General features: G+C 47.0%; 1 protein-coding gene across 1 annotated transcript in view; it reads right to left on the reverse strand.

Annotated features, from left to right (window-relative positions):
* pklr (pyruvate kinase L/R) overlaps positions 1 to 20083 on the reverse strand; it is a 65666-nt gene that overhangs the window by 18554 nt on the left and 27029 nt on the right. Inside the window, exons 5-6 of the mRNA XM_034174675.1 lie at positions 1662 to 1848; positions 467 to 740 (exon numbers count right to left, since the gene is read on the reverse strand). Of these exons, the coding sequence (XP_034030566.1) occupies positions 467 to 740; positions 1662 to 1848 (461 nt within the window). The remainder of the gene's footprint in view (positions 1 to 466; positions 741 to 1661; positions 1849 to 20083) is intronic.

The following is a 20083-nucleotide window of genomic DNA, read 5'->3' on the forward strand; positions in this document are numbered from 1 at the left end:
TATAAACTGCCTCAGAGTTATTAAGTAGCTGCTATAACTCACACAGACATCCACACAGATTGCTCATTACAGGAGTGTGAAACACTGAGCTGACATACGTCTATCCATCAGTGAGAGCCAGAAGGGCAGCTTGCATTAGTTGATTCAGAAAGTGGATTACGACATCATTATGAATGTCTGCATGTTGACTACCTAAACCAGGGGTGGCCAAGTTCGGTCCTCGAGAGCCCCATTCCTGACACTCTTAGTTGTTTCCCTGCTCCAACACACCTGAATCCAATGAAAGACTCGTTAGCAGACTTTTAATGAGCCTTTCATTGGATTCAGGTGTGTTGGAGCAGGGAGACAACTAAGAGTGTCAGGAATGTGGCTCTCAAGGACCGAACTTGGCCACCCCTGACCTAAACATTCTGGTTTCAAATGCACTTCAGATTAAATAAAAGCATCCTGGCATCCTGGTACTTACTTCTGAACTCCTTGCCGGCTCTCCACCTTGCTGATTACTTTGACATTGTGTCCCTGCGGCCCCAGAGCCCGGCGTACATCTTTGACATCCTGGGCGGAGTGGATAAAGCTGGCAAACACCATATCCACACCCTGGGCCACACCAAACCTTAGATCAGCCTCGTCTCTCTCGCTGACCGCCTGCATGCCAATCAAGTTGCAGCCGGGGAGGTTGACGCCCTTACGGCTGCACAGCGTGCCGCCTGACTCCACCACCGTTTCCACCCAGTCAGATCCTACAGAGTAAGACAGTGTGAAATGTACAAAATGTAAGGTTAGCAGCACGTCATACACTCATTATTTAGCACGGGTACTTCATGTGGAGTTGATTTTGCTGTATGAGCGTTGTTATTGTATTTGCATCAGTTTGCATACTGATGAGGGTACCTTCATTTGTAATGTTTAGGTATAGTGCATGAGCAATTAAACATAACATTCTTATTTATATTATGGGTACCTCATGTCCTGTCACCAGGACTTCATGTGGAGTCCATCTTGCACCATAAATGTTGCTATTTCATTTGCACACGTTTGCATAATAACAAAGGAGCTAATTTTTTTTCTGTCCTGATATAATGAAATTCGTCCACAGTAGTGGGAAGTTCACATTGATATCATAGCATGTAGAATACATGGTGTAACATGAGTTTAATTGTAAGATTTGCATGGTACCCATTTACAGCTGGCTCCAAGGACACAGACAGGGAGCATGACCGGGAATAAAACCCAGGTCTACATACTGGTTGTCCAACTCCATATCCCACTGAGCTACCTAAGAGGGGTAGCATAACCCTTCATTTATAACAATGAAATTAGTGCTTAACACTAGGACATATATAATATGGTGCATCATGTGAAATATGTTTACCTAAATGTGCATACTAATAAGGACAACCTCATTTTCAAATTCCAGCTACAGTTTGCCAGTGCACAGCAATGGAACAGTCACATTTGTATCACTTTTGTAGAGTAGGTGGTCCAACAGGAGTATCGCTCCAATATGTGCATACATTTGCATACGAATGACAGAACCTGAAATTGTGAATTTTGTCATAATGCACTGTACTAGTGAGACCACCTCATTTGGAATAGTAGCTACTGTATATATTGCTGGTATATTACCATTGAGCTTTACCAGTACAGGTGTGTAGCAATACCTATTTCTAGAACTTTGAGTCCAAGGAGTCCATCATCAATGTAGATTTTGTCTCCTTTCTTGAGGACTTTGGGCAAATTGGGATAGTCCACCCAGATAATATCTCCATCTGTTTTGTCTTTCTCACTCTCTGTCGTCACCACACGCACATGACTGCCCTTAACCAGAAAAACCTCCTCCTCCACCTTCTACACAAACACAACAGTCACAGGCACACAAAATAAATCAATACAAAGCAACACCGCCTTCAAGTAAGCATCATTTATAATTAACTTGGAGATGCATGCTATCTTTTTTTATGTCTGTTCAAGCGTTTGCTTTCAGCATGTTAGTGTCTGGTTCTGAGTGTGGGTGAGCATTTATGCTCACGTACAACAGTGCACACATAAAATTAGAAGCCTGTTCTGAGCCTCATCATCTGCCCTGTTTGCAGTTAAAATAAACACAATATGAATGTGAGCCAGAGTGACTCATATCTAATGACTGTTGATCTGACTGATTTGTTTAATTTTTGATTTATTTGGTTCGGTGTGTCCTCCCCATTAATAAGAAATACCATGAGTTGAAATGTGCACGACTAAAGGGATGTGACCAGAAGACCCTCTTTTCATGATGTGTACGCTTGTCAAATTACAATTATTTAAGCATATAATCCCCATGACCCAAATTGGTGTAAGTTGGTATAGAAAATAAATTAATGAAAAAACATGTCATCAAACGAATGTACAGTAGTCTGCCAAAAACTCCTAAAGGCCTGCATAAATTAGATTTTCAATGTTCTTTCTTCCTCAGTTTGTCAGTATCTGACAAAATTTGAAATATCCAGATGTTCATTAGCAAAAAAGAAAAAAAAAACAGAGAAATTGACTGTTTCTTTGAAGAAAATAGGACAAAAAGAAAACAGAAAAAGGTGAGAAGATATGTAAAATCAAAATTGAATGAATGAATTTTTATTCAGCACACACAGGTCCAAAAAAACAAAAACTTGCAATGAAAGAGAGAAATAATAAAACAGACCAACAATGCACTCATGTGCCCGAAAGGGTGTAGGCAGAAGCAAAAGCTTGTAAACGCCTACCCCATAACCAAAATCAAGAATTATACATATGTACAAGGTCTATTAGAAAAGTATCCGACCTTATTATTTTTTTCAAAAACCATATGGATTTGAATCACGTGTGATTACATCAGACATGCTTGAACCCTCGTGGGCATGCGAGAGTTTTTTCACGCCTGTCGGTTACGTCATTCGCCTGTGGGCAGTCTTTCAGTGAGGAGTCGCCCACCCTCTCGTCGATTTTTTCATTGTTTAGGAATGGCTCAGAGACTGCTGCTTTGTTTAATAAAATTTTTTTCAAAACTGTAAGGCACAACTGAGTGGACACCATTCGATAAATTCAGCTGGTTTTCGGTAAAAATTTTAACGGCTGATGAGAGATTTTGGTCTGGTAGTGTCGCCGTAAGGACGGCCCACGGCGCATGACGGCGATCTGCACTTCGAGGCGGCAGCGTCTCGCCGTTTCAAGTTGAAAACTCCCACATTTCAGGCTCTGTTGACCCAGGAAGTCATCAGAGAACAGAGAACTTTCAGAAGAAGTCAGCATGAGGAGTTTATTCGGACATTCCATTGTTAACGGACATTTTGTAATGAAAGAACGTGCGGGCAGAGTCGCATGTCGGGCCGGACCCGACCGCGGGGGTCACGACAGGAAAAACACCTCCGTGTTGGAAACCTTAACGGGCAAGTTGGAACATGCCCAAGCTGTTAAACAATTTCTCAGTTACTCACTTGTTGAAAGCCATCAAAAGCCGCCTGAATTTTACAAATGGTTTTCAACACGGAGGTGTTTTTCCTGTCACGGCGCACACAGAATTTGCGCGCACGTCTTTCATTAAAAAATGTCCCTAAACAGTGGAATGTCCGCATAAAGTCCTCATGCCGGCCTCTTCTGAATCTTCTGTGTTCTCTCACGACGTCCTGGGTGAATTAAGCCTTAAATTAGGATGTTTTCAGCTTGAAACAGGCCGACGACGGCGCCTGGAAGCGCTGCACGACGTCCCGCTCCGACACCCCATAATCTCTCATCAGCCGTTAAACTTTTCACCGAAAACCAGCTTAATTTCTCGAATAGTGTCCACTCAGATATTACTCACAGGTCCAGAAAAAATTTTGATAAAGCAACGTGCGCCGTCTCGAGCAGCGTGTGAAACAAAGGAATTCAGCCGAGAAGGCGGGACCACATCTGACTCAAGGCCTGCCCACAGGGAAATGACGTCACCGACACGTGTGAAAAAACTCACGCATGCGCACGAGGGTTCAAGTATGATTGGTGTAATCGCACGTCAATGAAAATCCATATAGTTAAAAAAAATAAATAAAAGTGTCGGGTTTGTTCTAATAGACCTCGTATATAAAGTTATACATATGCTCATCTTAACTACTACAAAGTATACATTGATCCATGAATTTGAATTACAAGAAAACACAAACATGCAAGCAGCAGTGCACAACAGAATCAGAACACAACCAATAACGTCACAACAGTGTTGTGTGGGCCGCCAGAAGAGGAGGTACTGCTGGCCCACCACCAGAGGGCGCCCTGCCTGGAGTGCGGGCTCCAGGCACCAGAGGGCGCAGCCGCCTCACAGGAGCAGCTAGGGTGACAGCTGTCACGCATCACCTGCAACAGCTGTTACCAATCAGCAGGGGTACATCAGCAGGACGACGTCTCCACCTCTTTGCCGAGATATCGTTCTACCTGGAAGGTAATATTCTCAGCTGACTGCTTGACAGTAACCTTTTGTGATTTTTGTGAGTGATAACAGACCTTTTTTCCAACGAGAGGTGGAGGTAGCTTTCCTGCCGTGCGGATTACTGGGTGCAAACGCGCCCACCTTTAATTGTGTTTTTGTTCCTCGCCAGCAGTACCAGGTCCGACACGCGGAGGCAGTGGCCACCTGGGAGTTCGGGACTTGGCGGCTCCAGTATTCCCGGGGTCTGGTGGCGGAGGAAATCGTGTGGTTCCGGTTCTGCTTTGGACAGGTGTCTCCTATCTTCGAGCCTGCCCACACGACACCTTTGTGGATTGATTCTGATCTATTGTTGTAATCTGTTGTATTTGTTGTGCACATTCACAACAGTAAAGTGTTGTTATTTGACCTACTCCATTGTCCGATCCTTTGCGCCCCCTGTTGTGGGTCCGTGTACCGACACTTTCCCAACAGGATATCTCGGCCAGCGTCATGGATCCCGAGGGGCGTCAACCAGCTGTTGAACGGCCAATGGAAGAACAGGGCGCACAGGCGTCCGCAGGAGGAATGATCGGTGAGTTGCAGCGGATCCTCACCGCTTTCACGGCTCGGTTGGATTTAATGACCGAGCAGAACGTCCTCCTTAACCGCAGGGTGGAGGCTCTTGCCGCGCAGGTGGAAGCGCGCCCTCAGGGCGCTGCTGCGGCTCTCCCTCCTGTTGACCCTGTGTGGAACAGTGACGTTCCACAGGTCGTTCAACGACCCCTCCCACCTTCCCCGGAAGCATACATAAGCCCTCCAGAGCCGTATGGGGGTTGTGTGGAGACGTGCGCGGACTTTCTTATGCAGTGTTCGCTCGTCTTCGCACAACGTCCCGCCATGTACGCGACTGATGCTAGTAAGATAGCTTATGTAATTAATCTGCTTCGCGGCAAGGCACGCGCTTGGGCTACAGCGCTTTGGGAGCAAAATTCACGGCTCCTTCTGACATACGATGGGTTTGTGAGGGAGTTCAGAACAGTGTTCGATCACCCAAATAGAGGAGAGACCGCTTCAGCCGTGCTGCTGTCAATGAGACAGGGGCGCCGGAGCGCAGCTGTTTATGCAGTCGACTTCTGCATCGCAGCTGCGAGGTCCGGCTGGAATAACACTGCCCTCCGCGCCGCCTTCGTAAACGGACTGTCGTTGGTCCTGAAGGAGCTCCTGGTGGCCAAGGACGAACCGCGGGATTTAGACGGGCTTATTGATCTCGTTATACGACTAGACAATCGGTTAGAGGAACGCCGTCGGGAGCGAGGCGAAGGACGTGACCAGATACGCGCCGCTCCTCTCCCTTCCGGGTTCGAAAAGGGGCCGCCCTCCCCACGCTCCACAGCCGCAGCGCTTTGTGGGGCAACAGCTCCCCCTGGTGACATTGTTAGGGAAACGCACAGGGCCAAAATGGGGAGGCTGATCCGTGGAGAGTGTTTTCTCTGCAGCTCAACAGAGCACACACAGAGAGACTGCCCCAAACGGCCAAAACGTCAACACTCACCCTTAGAGACTGGGCTAAGGGGGGGTCAAGACATTCAAGTGAGACACACACAAATTGCCACACGACTCCCAGTCACAATCCTGAGCGGGGATTTAACTCTTCAAGCCCGAGCACTGGTGGACACGGGGTCAGAAGGGAATCTGCTAGACAGCAGATGGGCAAAAGAGGTAGGGCTCCCTCTGGTGGCGCTTCCTTCGCCATTGCAGGTGCGGGCACTAGATGGCACCCTCCTCCCTTTACTCACACACAAGACACAACCAGTAACTCTGGTGGTGTCTGGAAACCACCGGGAGGAGATTGAGTTTTTTGTAACTTCTTCTACCTCCCGCGTGATTTTGGGCATCCCATGGATGTTAAAGCACAATCCCCGGATCGATTGGCCGTCTGGGGTGGTGGTTCAGTGGAGCGAAACCTGCCATCGGGTGTGTTTAGGATCCTCGGTTCCTCCCGGTTCCCAGGCTAAGGAGGAGGTCAAAGTCCCTCCCAATCTGACGGCAGTGCCGGTTGAGTACCGCGATCTTGCTGATGTCTTCAGCAAGGATCTGGCACTCACCCTTCCCCCGCACCGTCCGTACGATTGTGCCATTGATTTGGTTCCAGGCGCTGAGTTCCCATCCAGCAGGCTGTACAACCTCTCACGACCTGAGCGCGAATCAATGGAGACCTACATCCGGGACTCATTAGCTGCCGGGCTGATCCGGAACTCCACCTCCCCGATGGGGGCAGGTTTCTTTTTTGTGGGCAAGAAGATGGCGGACTTCGTCCATGTATTGATTACAGGGGGCTGAATGAGATTACGGTTCGCAACCGATACCCCTTGCCATTATTAGATTCCGTGTTCACCCCCCTGCATGGAGCCAAAATCTTTACTAAGCTGGATCTTAGAAATGCGTATCACCTGGTTCGGATCCGGAAGGGAGACGAATGGAAGACGGCATTCAACACCCCATTAGGTCACTTTGAGTACCTGGTCATGCCGTTCGGCCTCACAAACGCCCCCGCGACGTTCCAAGCATTGGTTAATGATGTCTTGCGGGATTTCCTGCACCGATTCGTCTTCGTATATCTGGATGATATACTCATCTTTTCTCCGGATCCTGAGACTCATGTCCGGCATGTACGTCAGGTCCTGCAGCGGTTGTTGGAGAACCGGCTGTTTGTGAAGGGCGAGAAGTGTGAGTTTCACCGCACATCTTTGTCCTTCCTGGGGTTTATCATCTCCCCCAACTCCGTCGCTCCTGATCCGGCCAAGGTTGCGGCGGTGAGAGACTGGACCCAACCCACTAGCCGTAGGAAGCTGCACCAGTTCCTCGGCTTTGCAAATTTCTACAGGAGGTTCATTAAGGGCTACAGTCAGGTAGTTAGCCCCCTGACAGCCCTGACCTCACCAAAAGTCCCCTTCACCTGGTCGGATCGTTGCGATGCCGCGTTCAAGGAGTTGAAACGGCGCTTCTCGTCTGCACCCGTTCTGGTGCAGCCCGATCCTAGTCGCCAGTTAGTGGTTGAAGTGGACGCCTCGGACTCAGGGATAGGAGCCGTGCTTTCCCAGAGCGGGAAGACCGATAAGGTCCTTCACCCGTGTGCCTATTTTTCCCACAGGTTGACCCCGGCCGAACGGAACTATGACGTCGGCAATCGAGAACTCCTTGCGGTGAAAGAGGCTCTTGAAGAGTGGAGACATCTGTTGGAGGGAACGTCCGTGCCATTCACGGTTTTCACTGACCACCGGAACCTGGAGTATATCAGGACCACCAAGCGGCTGAACCCCAGGCAAGCCCGCTGGTCACTGTTCTTCGGCCGTTTTGACTTCCGGATCACCTACCGTCCCGGGACCAAGAACCAGAGATCGGATGCCTTGTCCCGGGTACATGAAGATGAAGTCAAAGCGGAGTTGTCGGATCCACCGGAACCCATCATCCCGGAGTCCACTATCGTGGCCACCCTCACCTGGGACGTAGAGAGAACCGTCCGGGAGGCCCTGGCACGAAGCCCGGACCCCGGAACTGGGCCGAAGAACAAACTATACGTCCCACCAGAAGCTAGGGCTGCAGTCCTGGACTTCTGTCACGGCTCCAAGCTCTCCTGTCATCCAGGGGTGCGAAGAACCGTGGCAGTTGTCCGGCAGCGCTTCTGGTGGGCGTCCCTAGAGGCCGACGTCCGGGATTATATCCAGGCCTGCACCACCTGCGCCAGGGGCAAGGCTGACCATCGCCGGGCATCAGGTTTACTCCAGCCGCTGCCCGTGCCTCATCGCCCCTGGTCCCACATCGGCCTGGATTTTGTCACGGGCCTCCCGCCGTCCCAGGGCAACACCACCATCCTCACGATAGTGGACCGATTCTCCAAGGCAGCCCACTTCGTGGCCCTCCCGAAGCTCCCAACAGCCCAGGAGACAGCGGACCTCCTGGTCCACCACGTCGTCCGGCTGCATGGGATTCCAACAGACATCGTCTCCGATCGCGGTCCCCAGTTCTCCTCGCAAGTCTGGAGGAGCTTCTGCCGGGAACTGGGGGCCACGGTGAGTCTCTCGTCCGGGTACCACCCTCAGACCAACGGGCAAGCAGAATGGGTAAACCAGGAGGTGGAGCAGGCCTTGCGCTGCGTGACTGCCGCACACCCGGCGGCCTGGAGTACCCATTTGGCCTGGATCGAGTATGCCCATAACAGCCAGGTGTCTTCAGCCACCGGCCTCTCCCCTTTTGAGGTATGTCTGGGGTATCAGCCCCCGTTGTTTCCGGTGGTTGAGGGAGAGGTCGGTGTGCCCTCGGTCCAGGCCCACCTGCGGAAGTGCCGTCGGGTGTGGTGTGCCGCCCGTTCTGCTTTGCTAAAGGCCCGGACAAGGGCAAAAGCCCATGCAGACCGTCGGCGGACCCCGGCCCCTGCGTATCGGCCTGGGCAGGAGGTGTGGTTATCCACAAAGGACATCCCACTCCAAGTGGACTCCCCCAAGTTACAGGACCGTTACATCGGCCCATTCAAGATCCTGAAGGTCATCAGTCCAGCCGCAGTGAGGCTTCGGCTGCCGGCCTCACTGCGGATCCATCCTGTGTTTCATGTGTCCCGGATTAAACCTCATCACTCCTCACCCCTCTGTACTCCGGGTCCGGCGCCGCCTCCTGCCCGGATCATCGATGGCGAGCCGGCTTGGACTGTACGCCGGCTTTTGGATGTCCATAGGATGGGCCGGGGCTTCCAGTATTTGGTGGACTGGGAGGGGTACGGCCCCGAAGAACGCTCCTGGGTGAAGAGGAGCTTCATCCTGGACCCGGCCCTCCTGGCCGATTTCTACCGCCGCCACCCGGACAAGCCTGATCGGGCGCCAGGAGGCGCCCGTTGAGGGGGGGGTCCTGTTGTGTGGGCCGCCAGAAGAGGAGGTACTGCTGGCCCACCACCAGAGGGCGCCCTGCCTGGAGTGCGGGCTCCAGGCACCAGAGGGCGCTGCCGCCTCACAGGAGCAGCTAGGGTGACAGCTGTCACGCATCACCTGCAACAGCTGTTACCAATCAGCAAGGGTACATCAGCAGGACGACGTCTCCACCTCTTTGCCGAGATATCGTTCTACCTGGAAGGTAATATTCTCAGCTGACTGCTTGACAGGAACCTTTTGTGATTTTTGTGAGTGATAACAGACCTTTTTTCCAACGAGAGGTGGAGGTAGCTTTCCTGCCGTGCGGATTACTGGGTGCAAACGCGCCCACCTTTAATTGTGTTTTTGTTCCTCGCCAGCAGTACCAGGTCCGACACGCGGAGGCAGTGGCCACCTGGGAGTTCGGGACTTGGCGGCTCCAGTATTCCCGGGGTCTGGTGGCGGAGGAAATCGTGTGGTTCCGGTTCTGCTTTGGACAGGTGTCTCCTATCTTCGAGCCTGCCCACACGACACCTTTGTGGATTGATTCTGATCTATTGTTGTAATCTGTTGTATTTGTTGTGCACATTCACAACAGTAAAGTGTTGTTATTTGACCTACTCCATTGTCCGTTCCTTTGCGCCCCCTGTTGTGGGTCCGTGTACCGACACTTTCCAACAAACAGAATCAATAAACCTAATTTAGCATACCATAGCAAGTAATCAAATCATTTTTATAGAGCCTTTTGAAACCAACCAAACTACAGAGTGATTTTATATTATCAAATCAAATCAATTCAAATCAATTTTATTTATATAGCGCCAAATCACAACAAACAGTTGCCCCAAGGCGCTTTATATTGTAAGGCAAGGCCATACAATAATTATGTAAAAACCCCAACGGTCAAAACGACCCCCTGTGAGCAAGCACTTGGCGACAGTGGGAAGGAAAAACTCCCTTTTAACAGGAAGAAACCTCCAGCAGAACCAGGCTCAGGGAGGGGCAGTCCTCTGCTGGGACTGGTTGGGGCTGAGGGAGAGAACCAGGAAAAAGACATGCTGTGGAGGGGAGCAGAGATCAATCACTAATGATTAAATGCAGAGTGGTGCATACAGAGCAAAAAGAGAAAGAAACACTCAGTGCATCATGGGAACCCCCCAGCAGTCTAAGTCTATAGCAGCATAACTAAGGGATGGTTCAGGGTCACCTGATCCAGCCCTAACTATAAGCTTTAGCAAAAAGGAAAGTTTTAAGCCTAATCTTAAAAGTAGAGAGGGTGTCTGTCTCCCTGATCTGAATTGGGAGCTGGTTCCACAGGAGAGGAGCCTGAAAGCTGAAGGCTCTGCCTCCCATTCTATTCTTACAAACCCTAGAAACTACAAGTAAGCCTGCAGTCTGAGAGTGAAGCGCTCTATTGGGGTGATATGGTACTATGAGGTCCCTAAGATAAGATGGGACCTGATTATTCAAAACCTTATAAGTAAGAAGAAGAATTTTAAATTCTATTCTAGAATTAACAGGAAGCCAATGAAGAGAGGCCAATATGGGTGAGATATGCTCTCTCCTTCTAGTCCCTGTTAGTACTCTAGCTGCAGCATTTTGAATTAACTGAAGGCTTTTCATGGAACTTTTAGGACAACCTGATAATAATGAATTACAATAGTCCAGCCTAGAGGAAATAAATGCATGAATTAGTTTTTCAGCATCACTCTGAGACAAGACCTTTCTAATTTGAGAGATATTGCGTAAATGCAAAAAAGCAGTCCTACATATTTGTTTAATATGCGCATTGAATGACATATCCTGATCAAAAATGACTCCAAGATTTCTCACAGTATTACTAGACATCAGGGTAATGCCATCCAGAGTAAGGATCTGGTTAGATACCATGTTTCTAAGATTTGTGGGGCCAACTACAATAACTTCAGATATATCTGAGTTTAAAAGCAGGAAATTAGAGGTCATCCATGTCTTTATGTCTGTAAGACAATCCTGCAGTTTAGCTAATTGGTGTGTGTCCTCTGGCTTCATGGATAGATAAAGCTGGGTATCATCTGCGTAACAATGAAAATTTAAGCAATGCCGTCTAATAATACTGCCTAAGGGAAGCATGTATAAAGTGAATAAAATTGGTCCTAGCACAGAACCTTGTGGAACTCCATAATTAACCTTAGTCTGTGAAGAAGATTCCCCATTTACATGAACAAATTGTAATCTATTAGATAAATATGATTCAAACCACCGCAGCGCAGTGCCTTTAATACCTATGGCATGCTCTAATCTCTGTAATAAAATTTTATGGTCAACAGTATCAAAAGCAGCACTGAGGTCTAACAGAACAAGCACAGAGATGAGTCCACTGTCTGAGGCCATAAGAAGATCATTTGTAACCTTCACTAATGCTGTTTCTGTACTATGATGAATTCTAAAACCTGACTGAAACTCTTCAAATAGACCATTCCTCTGCAGATGATCAGTTAGCTGTTTTACAACTACCCTTTCAAGAATTTTTGAGAGAAAAGGAAGGTTGGAGATTGGCCTATAATTAGCTAAGATAGCTGGGTCAAGTGATGGCTTTTTAAGTAATGGTTTAATTACTGCCACCTTAAAAGCCTGTGGTACATAGCCAACTAATAAAGACAGATTGATCATATTTAAGATCGAAGCATTAAATAATGGTAGGGCTTCCTTGAGCAGCCTGGTAGGAATGGGGTCTAATAGACATGTTGATGGTTTGGAGGAAGTAACTAATGAAAATAACTCAGACAGAACAATCGGAGAGAAAGAGTCTAACCAAATACCGGCATCACTGAAAGCAGCCAAAGATAACGATACATCTTTCGGATGGTTATGAGTAATTTTTTCTCTAATAGTTAAAATTTTATTAGCAAAGAAAGTCATGAAGTCATTACTAGTTAAAGTTAAAGGAATACCTTGCTCAATAGAGCTCTGACTCTTTGTCAGCCCCTCTACAGTGCCGAAAAGAAACCTGGGGTTGTTCTTATTTTGTTCAATTAGTGATGAGTAGTAAGATGTCCTAGCTTTATGGAGGGCTTTTTTATAGAGCAACAGACTCTTTTTCCAGTCTAAGTGAAGATCTTCTAAATTAGTGAGACGCCATTTCCTCTCCAACTTACGGGTTATCTGCTTTAAGCTGCGAGATTGTGAGTTATACCACGGAGTCAGGCACTTCTGATTTAAAGCTCTCTTTTTCAGAGGAGCTACAGCATCCAAAGTTGTCTTCAGTGAGGCAGGATGAGGCTTCAATCTGGGCAATTTTTCCAAATATTTACACCTTTAACACAAATACAATTATTTTTTACAAAAATAAATAAACAAATATGCAGTGGTTCTTAGATTTACTTCAATTCATTTTTAAATGGACTGCATTTATATAGCGCTTTTCCATCTGCATCAGACGCTCAAAGCGCTTTACATCTGAGTGAATGTGAGGCATTATTTAATAATGCCTCACATTCACCTCGATGTCAGGGTGCTGCCATACAACATGCTCACTGCACACCGGGCGCAACTAGGGGATTAAAGACCTTGCCCAAGAGCCCTTAGTGATTTTCCAGTCAGGCTGTGATTTGAACCGAGGATCTTCTGGTCTCTAGCCCAACGCCTTAACCACTAGACCATCACCTCCCCCCAAAATGAATTGAAAATAAATTTTTCAATTTATTTTCATTTATATAGCACCAAATCACAACAAAGCTGCATCAAGGCACTTCACACAAGTAAGGTCTAACCTTACCAACTCCGAGAGCAAGCACACAGACGACGGTGGTAAGGAAAAACTGCCTTTGATAATTTGAGGAAGAAACCTCAAGCAGACCAGACTCATAGGGGTGAGCCACTGCTTAGGCCATTCTAATAATTGCAAGGTTTTCCCAATGTTTTACAAAACAGAAGAAACAGAAAACACAAAATCAAAACAACATAACATAACAAAAGAAGATGCATTTGATGAGATGTCCATGCAGGCGTTTATTCCACAGGAAGAGGTCATCCAGCATTCTTGATGCCATCGGTGGGTCTGTTCCTGTGGCAGAGTTTGATATCTATACTCAACAAAAATATAAACGCAACACTTTTGGTTTTGCTCCCATGTTGTATGAGATGAACTCAAAGATCTAAAACTTTTTCCACATACACAATATCACCATTTCCCTCAAATATTTTTCACAAACCAGTCTAAATCTGTGATAGTGAGCACTTCTCCTTTGCTGAGATAATCTATCCCACCTCACAGGTGTGCCATATCAAGATGCTGATTAGAAACCATGATTAGTGCACAGGTGTGCCTTAGACTGCCCACAATAAAAGGCCACTCTGAAAGGTGCAGTTTTATCACACAGCACAATGCCACAGATGTCGCAAGATTTGAGGGAGCGTGCAATTGGCATGCTGACAGCAGGAATGTCAACCAGAGCTGTTGCTCGTGTATTGAATGTTCATTTCTCTACCATAAGCCGTCTCCAAAGGCGTTTCAGAGAATTTGGCAGTACATCCAACCAGCCTCACAACCGCAGACCACGTGTAACCACACCAGCCCAGGACCCCCACATCCAGCATGTTCACTTCCAAGATCGTCGGAGACCAGCCACTCGGACAGCTGCTGAAACAATCGGTTTGCATAACCAAAGAATTTCTGCACAAACTGTCAGAAACCGTCTCAGGGAAGCTCATCTGCATGCTCGTCGTCCTCATCGGGGTCTCGACCTGACTCCAGTTCGTCGTTGCAACTTCGCACAGCCATTGAAGAGGAGTGGACCAACATTCCACAGGCCACAATTGACAACCTGATCAACTCTATGCGAAGGAGATGTGTTGCACTGCATGAGGAAAATGGTGGTCACACCAGATACTGACTGGTATCCCCCCCAATAAAACAAAACTGCACCTTTTAGAGTGGCCTTTTATTGTGGGCAGTCTAAGGCACACCTGTGCACTAATCATGGTGTCTAATCAGCATCTTGATATGGCACACCTGTGAGGTGGGATGGATTATCTCAGCAAAGGAGAAGTGCTCACTAACACAGATTTAGACTGGTTTGTGAACAATATTTGAGGGAAATGGTGATATTGTGTATGTGGAAAAAGTTTTAGATCTTTGAGTTCATCTCATACAAAATGGGAGCAAAACCAAAAGTGTTGCGTTTATATTTTTGTTGAGTATATTTCAGTGTAATACATGACTTTGTCATCTATTTTATTGCACACAGTATGAACCCATGTTTCATACTTTCATGTTTTTGTGGTCAACGTAATTTCATTTGCTTGCTTGCCTCTACTGGTGGTTGGCTCTCACTGCGGTATTGTATCACTTCCTGTTCCAGAGCACAGCAGTGTTTTTCTGTATCTGTTAGCTGTTTAATCTGCACAATTAGATTGATCTAGATAACTAGATAACGATTTGTTTCACAGTGTAATCTTTACGTGCCTTAACTAAAGCACTCCCTCTGCTGAATCACCTCTAAATTATTTACACATTATTCACTTTGTGTGTTTTTAGGAATCCGCTAGCTTAGCGCACCTACTAGCTCTTAGCCGATTTAGCATGACGGCTTCTCCTGTCTCTCCCGCACTTTTCTGCTCTGGGTGTGAAATGTTTAGTTATTCCTCGGCCTCCTTTAGCAGTAATGGTACTTGTAATAAGTGTAGCTTATTCGTAGCTTTGGAGGCCAGGCTGGGTGAATTGGAGACTCGGCTCCGCACCGTGGAAAATTCTACAGCTAGCCAGGCCCCTGTAGTCGGTGCGGACCAAGGTAGCTTAGCCACCATTAGTTCCCTTCAAGCAGATCCCGAGCAGCCAGGAAAGCAGGCCGACTGCGTGACTGTGAGGAGGAAGCTGTTATGTGCAGACGCAGGTTGAGGAGCGGACCAACGTCTGACCGAACCCAGCGCTAAATAACCAGAAAGCGGTTCCACAAACAAAACAATTTTATTTCCCCTCCAGTGCAATAATTAGTGTACAACATAAATATTTGGTTTGTCTGGCGGAGTGAAGGACGGCGCGCTCTCCAGCGCCCAAAAGGATCGAAGCCTCGGCGCTTCTGGACTCAGATTTTCCGCCAAACACCCCCCAGGTGGACACGACAAACTGACTCTGTGAAGGATGGAAAAGGTGAGGTAAGTCAACAGAGCTACAGCAAATATCTTTCAGAGGCACACACTATCAGCAACACATTCAGGTCTGAATTTAAGCTTTATGTAAATGAGCAGCTTCTCACAACAGGTGGAGGATCATCAGTCCGTACACCATGGCAGTGAGAAGCAAACTGCACAATTCTCATCAATGTTCAAATATACTGCGTAACAAAATGCCAAATTACTATTAACGATCATTCAGACAATAATCACCTCTGATGTGTGCTGACAGCATGTGTCCCTCACCCGTCCTCCTTCACAGGCACGATGTGTCAAACCCTGGCGCGGTCCTCAGCGTCTCACAAACGAACATCACAAGGTCGAGTTCCCGGCAATTCTGCTTGAACCACTCATGGCTTAAATGCAGAACGCCATCTCATTATCTGCTTCAGCTGAAAGTCTTTAAGTTTGCACGTGAACATCCTCCACAGGTGCAGCTAATAATGCTGATGAGGGTGAAGGACTCTTCTGCCAGCACCGTCTCCACAGACAAAAACCAGTTTGCATACCACCTGGAGAGCAAAGAAAAGAAAACAACACAAAAACATCCAGCCAAACCCCCCAACACACAACAGTAGCGTAGCCCTAAACAGAAGCCCCGTGTACACAGCCAACCCGTTCACATTTCTAACCATTTTTCCCCACTCGGCGACACACCCGCCGAGGATCAAACTCTGGTTATTGGCGACTCTGTTTTGAGAAATGTGAAGTTAGCGACACCAGCAACCACAGTCAATTGTCTTCCGGGGGCCAGAGCAGGCGACATTGAAGGAAATTTGAAACTGCTGGCTAAGGCTAAGCGTAAATTTGGTAAGATTGTAATTCACGTCGGCAGTAATGACACCCGGTTACGCCAATCGGAGGTCACTAAAATTAACATTGAATCGGTGTGTAACTTTGCAAAAACAATGTCGGACTCTGTAGTTTTCTCTGGGCCCCTCCCCAATCGGACCGGGAGTGACATGTTTAGCCGCATGTTCTCCTTGAATTGCTGGCTGTCTGAGTGGGGTCCAAAAAATGAGGTGGGCTTCATAGATAATTGGCAAAGCTTCTGGGGAAAACCTGGTCTTGTTAGGAGAGACGGCATCCATCCCACTTTGGATGGAGCAGCTCTCATTTCTAGAAATCTGGCCAATTTTCTTAAATCCTCCAAACCGTGACTATCCAGGGTTGGGACCAGGAAGCAGAGTTGTAGTCTTACACACCTCTCTGCAGCTTCTCTCCCCCTGCCATCCCCTCATTACCCCATCCCCGTAGAGACGGTGCCTGCTCCCAGACCACCAATAACCAGCAAAAATCTATTTAAGCATAAAAATTCAAAACGAAAAAATAATATAGCACCTTCAACTGCACCACAGACTAAAACAGTTAAATGTGGTCTATTAAACATTAGGTCTCTCTCTTCTAAGTCCCTGTTAGTAAATGATATAATAATTGATCAACATATTGATTTATTCTGCCTTACAGAAACCTGGTTACAGCAGGATGAATATGTTAGTTTAAATGAGTCAATACCCCCGAGTCACACTAACTGCCAGAATGCTCGTAGCACGGGCCGGGGCGGAGGATTAGCAGCAATCTTCCATTCCAGCTTATTAATTAATCCAAAACCCAGACAGAGCTTTAATTCATTTGAAAGCTTGACTCTTAGTCTTGTCCATCCAAATTGGAAGTCCCAAAAACCAGTTTTATTTGTTGTTATCTATCGTCCACCTGGTCGTTACTGTGAGTTTCTCTGTTAATTTTCAGACCTTTTGTCTGACTTAGTGCTTAGCTCAGATAAGATAATTATAGTGGGCGATTTTAACATCCACACAGATGCTGAGAATGACAGCCTCAACACTGCATTTAATCTATTATTAGACTCAATTGGGTTGGCTCAAAATGTAAATGAGTGCACCCACCACTTTAATCATATCTTAGATCTTGTTCTGACTTATGGTATGGAAATTGAAGACTTAACAGTATTCCCTGAAAAGTCCCTTCTGTCTGATCATTTCTTAATAACATTTACATTTATTTTGATGGACTACCCAGCAGTGGGGAATAAGTTTCATTACACTAGAAGTCTTTCAGAAAGTGCTGTAACTAGGTTTAAGGATATGATTCCTTCTTTATGTTCTCTAATGCCATATACCAACACAGTGCAGAGTAGCTATCTAAACTCTGTCAGTGAGATAGAGTATCTCGTCAATAGTTTTACATCCTCATTGAAGACAACTTTGGATGCTGTAGCTCCTCTGAAAAAGAGAGCCTTAAATCAGAAGTGCCTGACTCCGTGGTATAACTCACAAACTCGCAGCTTAAAGCAGATAACCCGTAAGTTGGAGAGGAAATGGCGTCTCACTAATTTAGAAGATCTTCACTTAGACTGGAAAAAGAGCCTGTTGCTCTATAAAAAAGCCCTCCGTAAAGCTAGGACATCTTACTACTCATCACTAATTGAAGAAAATAAGAACAACCCCAGGTTTCTTTTCAGCACTGTAGCCAGGCTGACAAAGAGTCAGAGCTCTATTGAGCTGAGTATTCCTTTAACTTTAACTAGTAATGACTTCATGACTTTCTTAAAAAAAAAAAATTATAACTATTAGAGAAAAACTCATAACCATCCCAAAGACATATCGTTATCTTTGGCTGCTTTCAGTGATGCCGGTATTTGGTTAGACTCTTTCTCTCCGATTGTTCTGTCTGAGTTATTTTCATTAGTTACTTCCTCCAAACCATCAACATGTCTATTAGACCCCATTCCTACCAGGCTGCTCAAGGAAGCCCTACCATTAATTAATGCTTCGATCTTAAATATGATCAATCTATCTTTATTAGTTGGCTATGTACCACAGGCTTTTAAGGTGGCAGTAATTAAACCATTACTTAAAAAGCCATCACTTGACCCAGCTATCTTAGCTAATTATAGGCCAATCTCCAACCTTCCTTTTCTCTCAAAAATTCTTGAAAGGGTAGTTGTAAAACAGCTAACTGATCATCTGCAGAGGAATGGTCCTTTTGAAGAGTTTCAGTCAGGTTTTAGAATTCATCATAGTACAGAAACAGCATTAGTGAAGGTTACAAATGATCTTCTTATGGCCTCAGACAGTGGACTCATCTCTGTGCTTGTTCTGTTAGACCTCAGTGCTGCGTTTGATACTGTTGACCATAAAATTTTATTACAGAGATTAGAGCATGCCATAGGTATTAAAGGCACTGCGCTGCAGTGGTTTGAATCATATTTATCTAATAGATTACAATTTGTTCATGTAAATGGGGAATCTTCTTCACAGACTAAGGTTAATTATGGAGTTCCACAAGGTTCTGTGCTAGGACCAATTTTATTCACTTTATACATGTTTCCCTTAGGCAGTATTATTAGACAGCATTGCTTAAATTTTCATTGTTACGCAGATGATATGTTATGTGGGCCGCTGATGAGGAGGTACTGCTGGCCCACCACCACCAGAGGGCACCCTGCCTGGAGTGCGGGCTCCAGGCACCAGAGGGCGCTGCCGCCTCACAGGAGTAGCCGGGGTGACAGCTGACACTCATCACCTATGACAGCTGTCACCACTCATCTGATCAGCATCGGTATATCAGCAAGACGTCATCTCCACCTCTTTGCCGAGATATCGCTTTACCAGGAAGGTAACGTTCTCAGCTGGCTGTGAGATTTTTTCGACAGTAACCTTTTGTGACTTTTTGTGTATCGTATAGCAGACTCTTTTTCCAACAAGAGGTGGAGTTGGTTTTCCTGCTGTGTGGATTACTGGGTGCATACGCGCCCACATTTAATAGTTTTTTTGTTCCTCGCCAGCAGTACCAGGTCCGACACGCGGAGGCAGTGGCCACCTGGGAGTTCGGGACTTGGCGGCTCCAGTATTCCCGGGGTCTGGTGGCGGACGAAATCGTGTGGTTCCGGTTCTGCTTTGGACAGACGTCTTCTATCTTCGAGCCTGCCCACACGACACCTTTTGTGATTTGACCTTTTGTCTATTGTTGTAATCTGTTGTGTTTGTTGTGCCCTTTCACAACAGTAAAGTGTTGTATTTGACTTCCTCCATTGTCCATTCATTTGCGCCCCCTGTTGTGGGTCCGTGTACCTACACTTTCCCAACAGGATATCTCGGCCAACGTCATGGATCCCTAGGGGCGTCAACCAGCTGTTGAACGGCCAATGGAAGAACAGGGCGCACAGGCGTCCGCAGGAGGAATGATCGGTGAGTTGCAGCGGATCCTCACCGCTTTCACGGCTCGGTTGGATTTAATGACCGAGCAGAACGTCCTCCTTAACCGCAGGGTGGAGGCTTTCGCCGCGCAGGTGGAAGCGCGCCCTCAGGGCGCTGCTGCGGCTCTCCCTCCTGTCGACCCTGTGCGTAACAGTGACGTTCCACAGGTCGTTCAACGACCCCTCCCACCTTCCCCGGAAGCATACATAAGCCCTCCAGAGCCGTACAGAGGTTGTGTGGAGACGTGCGCAGACTTCCTTATGCAGTGTTCGCTCGTCTTCGCACAACGTCCTGTCATGTACGCGACTGATGCCAGCAAGATAGCTTATGTAATAAACCTGCTTCGCGGTGAGGCACGCGCTTGGGCTACAGCGCTCTGGGAGCAGAATTCACGGCTCCTTCAGACATATGATGGGTTTGTG

The sequence above is a fragment of the Thalassophryne amazonica genome, chromosome 7 (genome assembly GCF_902500255.1).
Source record: "Thalassophryne amazonica chromosome 7, fThaAma1.1, whole genome shotgun sequence".
NCBI classification, from domain to species: domain Eukaryota; kingdom Metazoa; phylum Chordata; class Actinopteri; order Batrachoidiformes; family Batrachoididae; genus Thalassophryne; species Thalassophryne amazonica.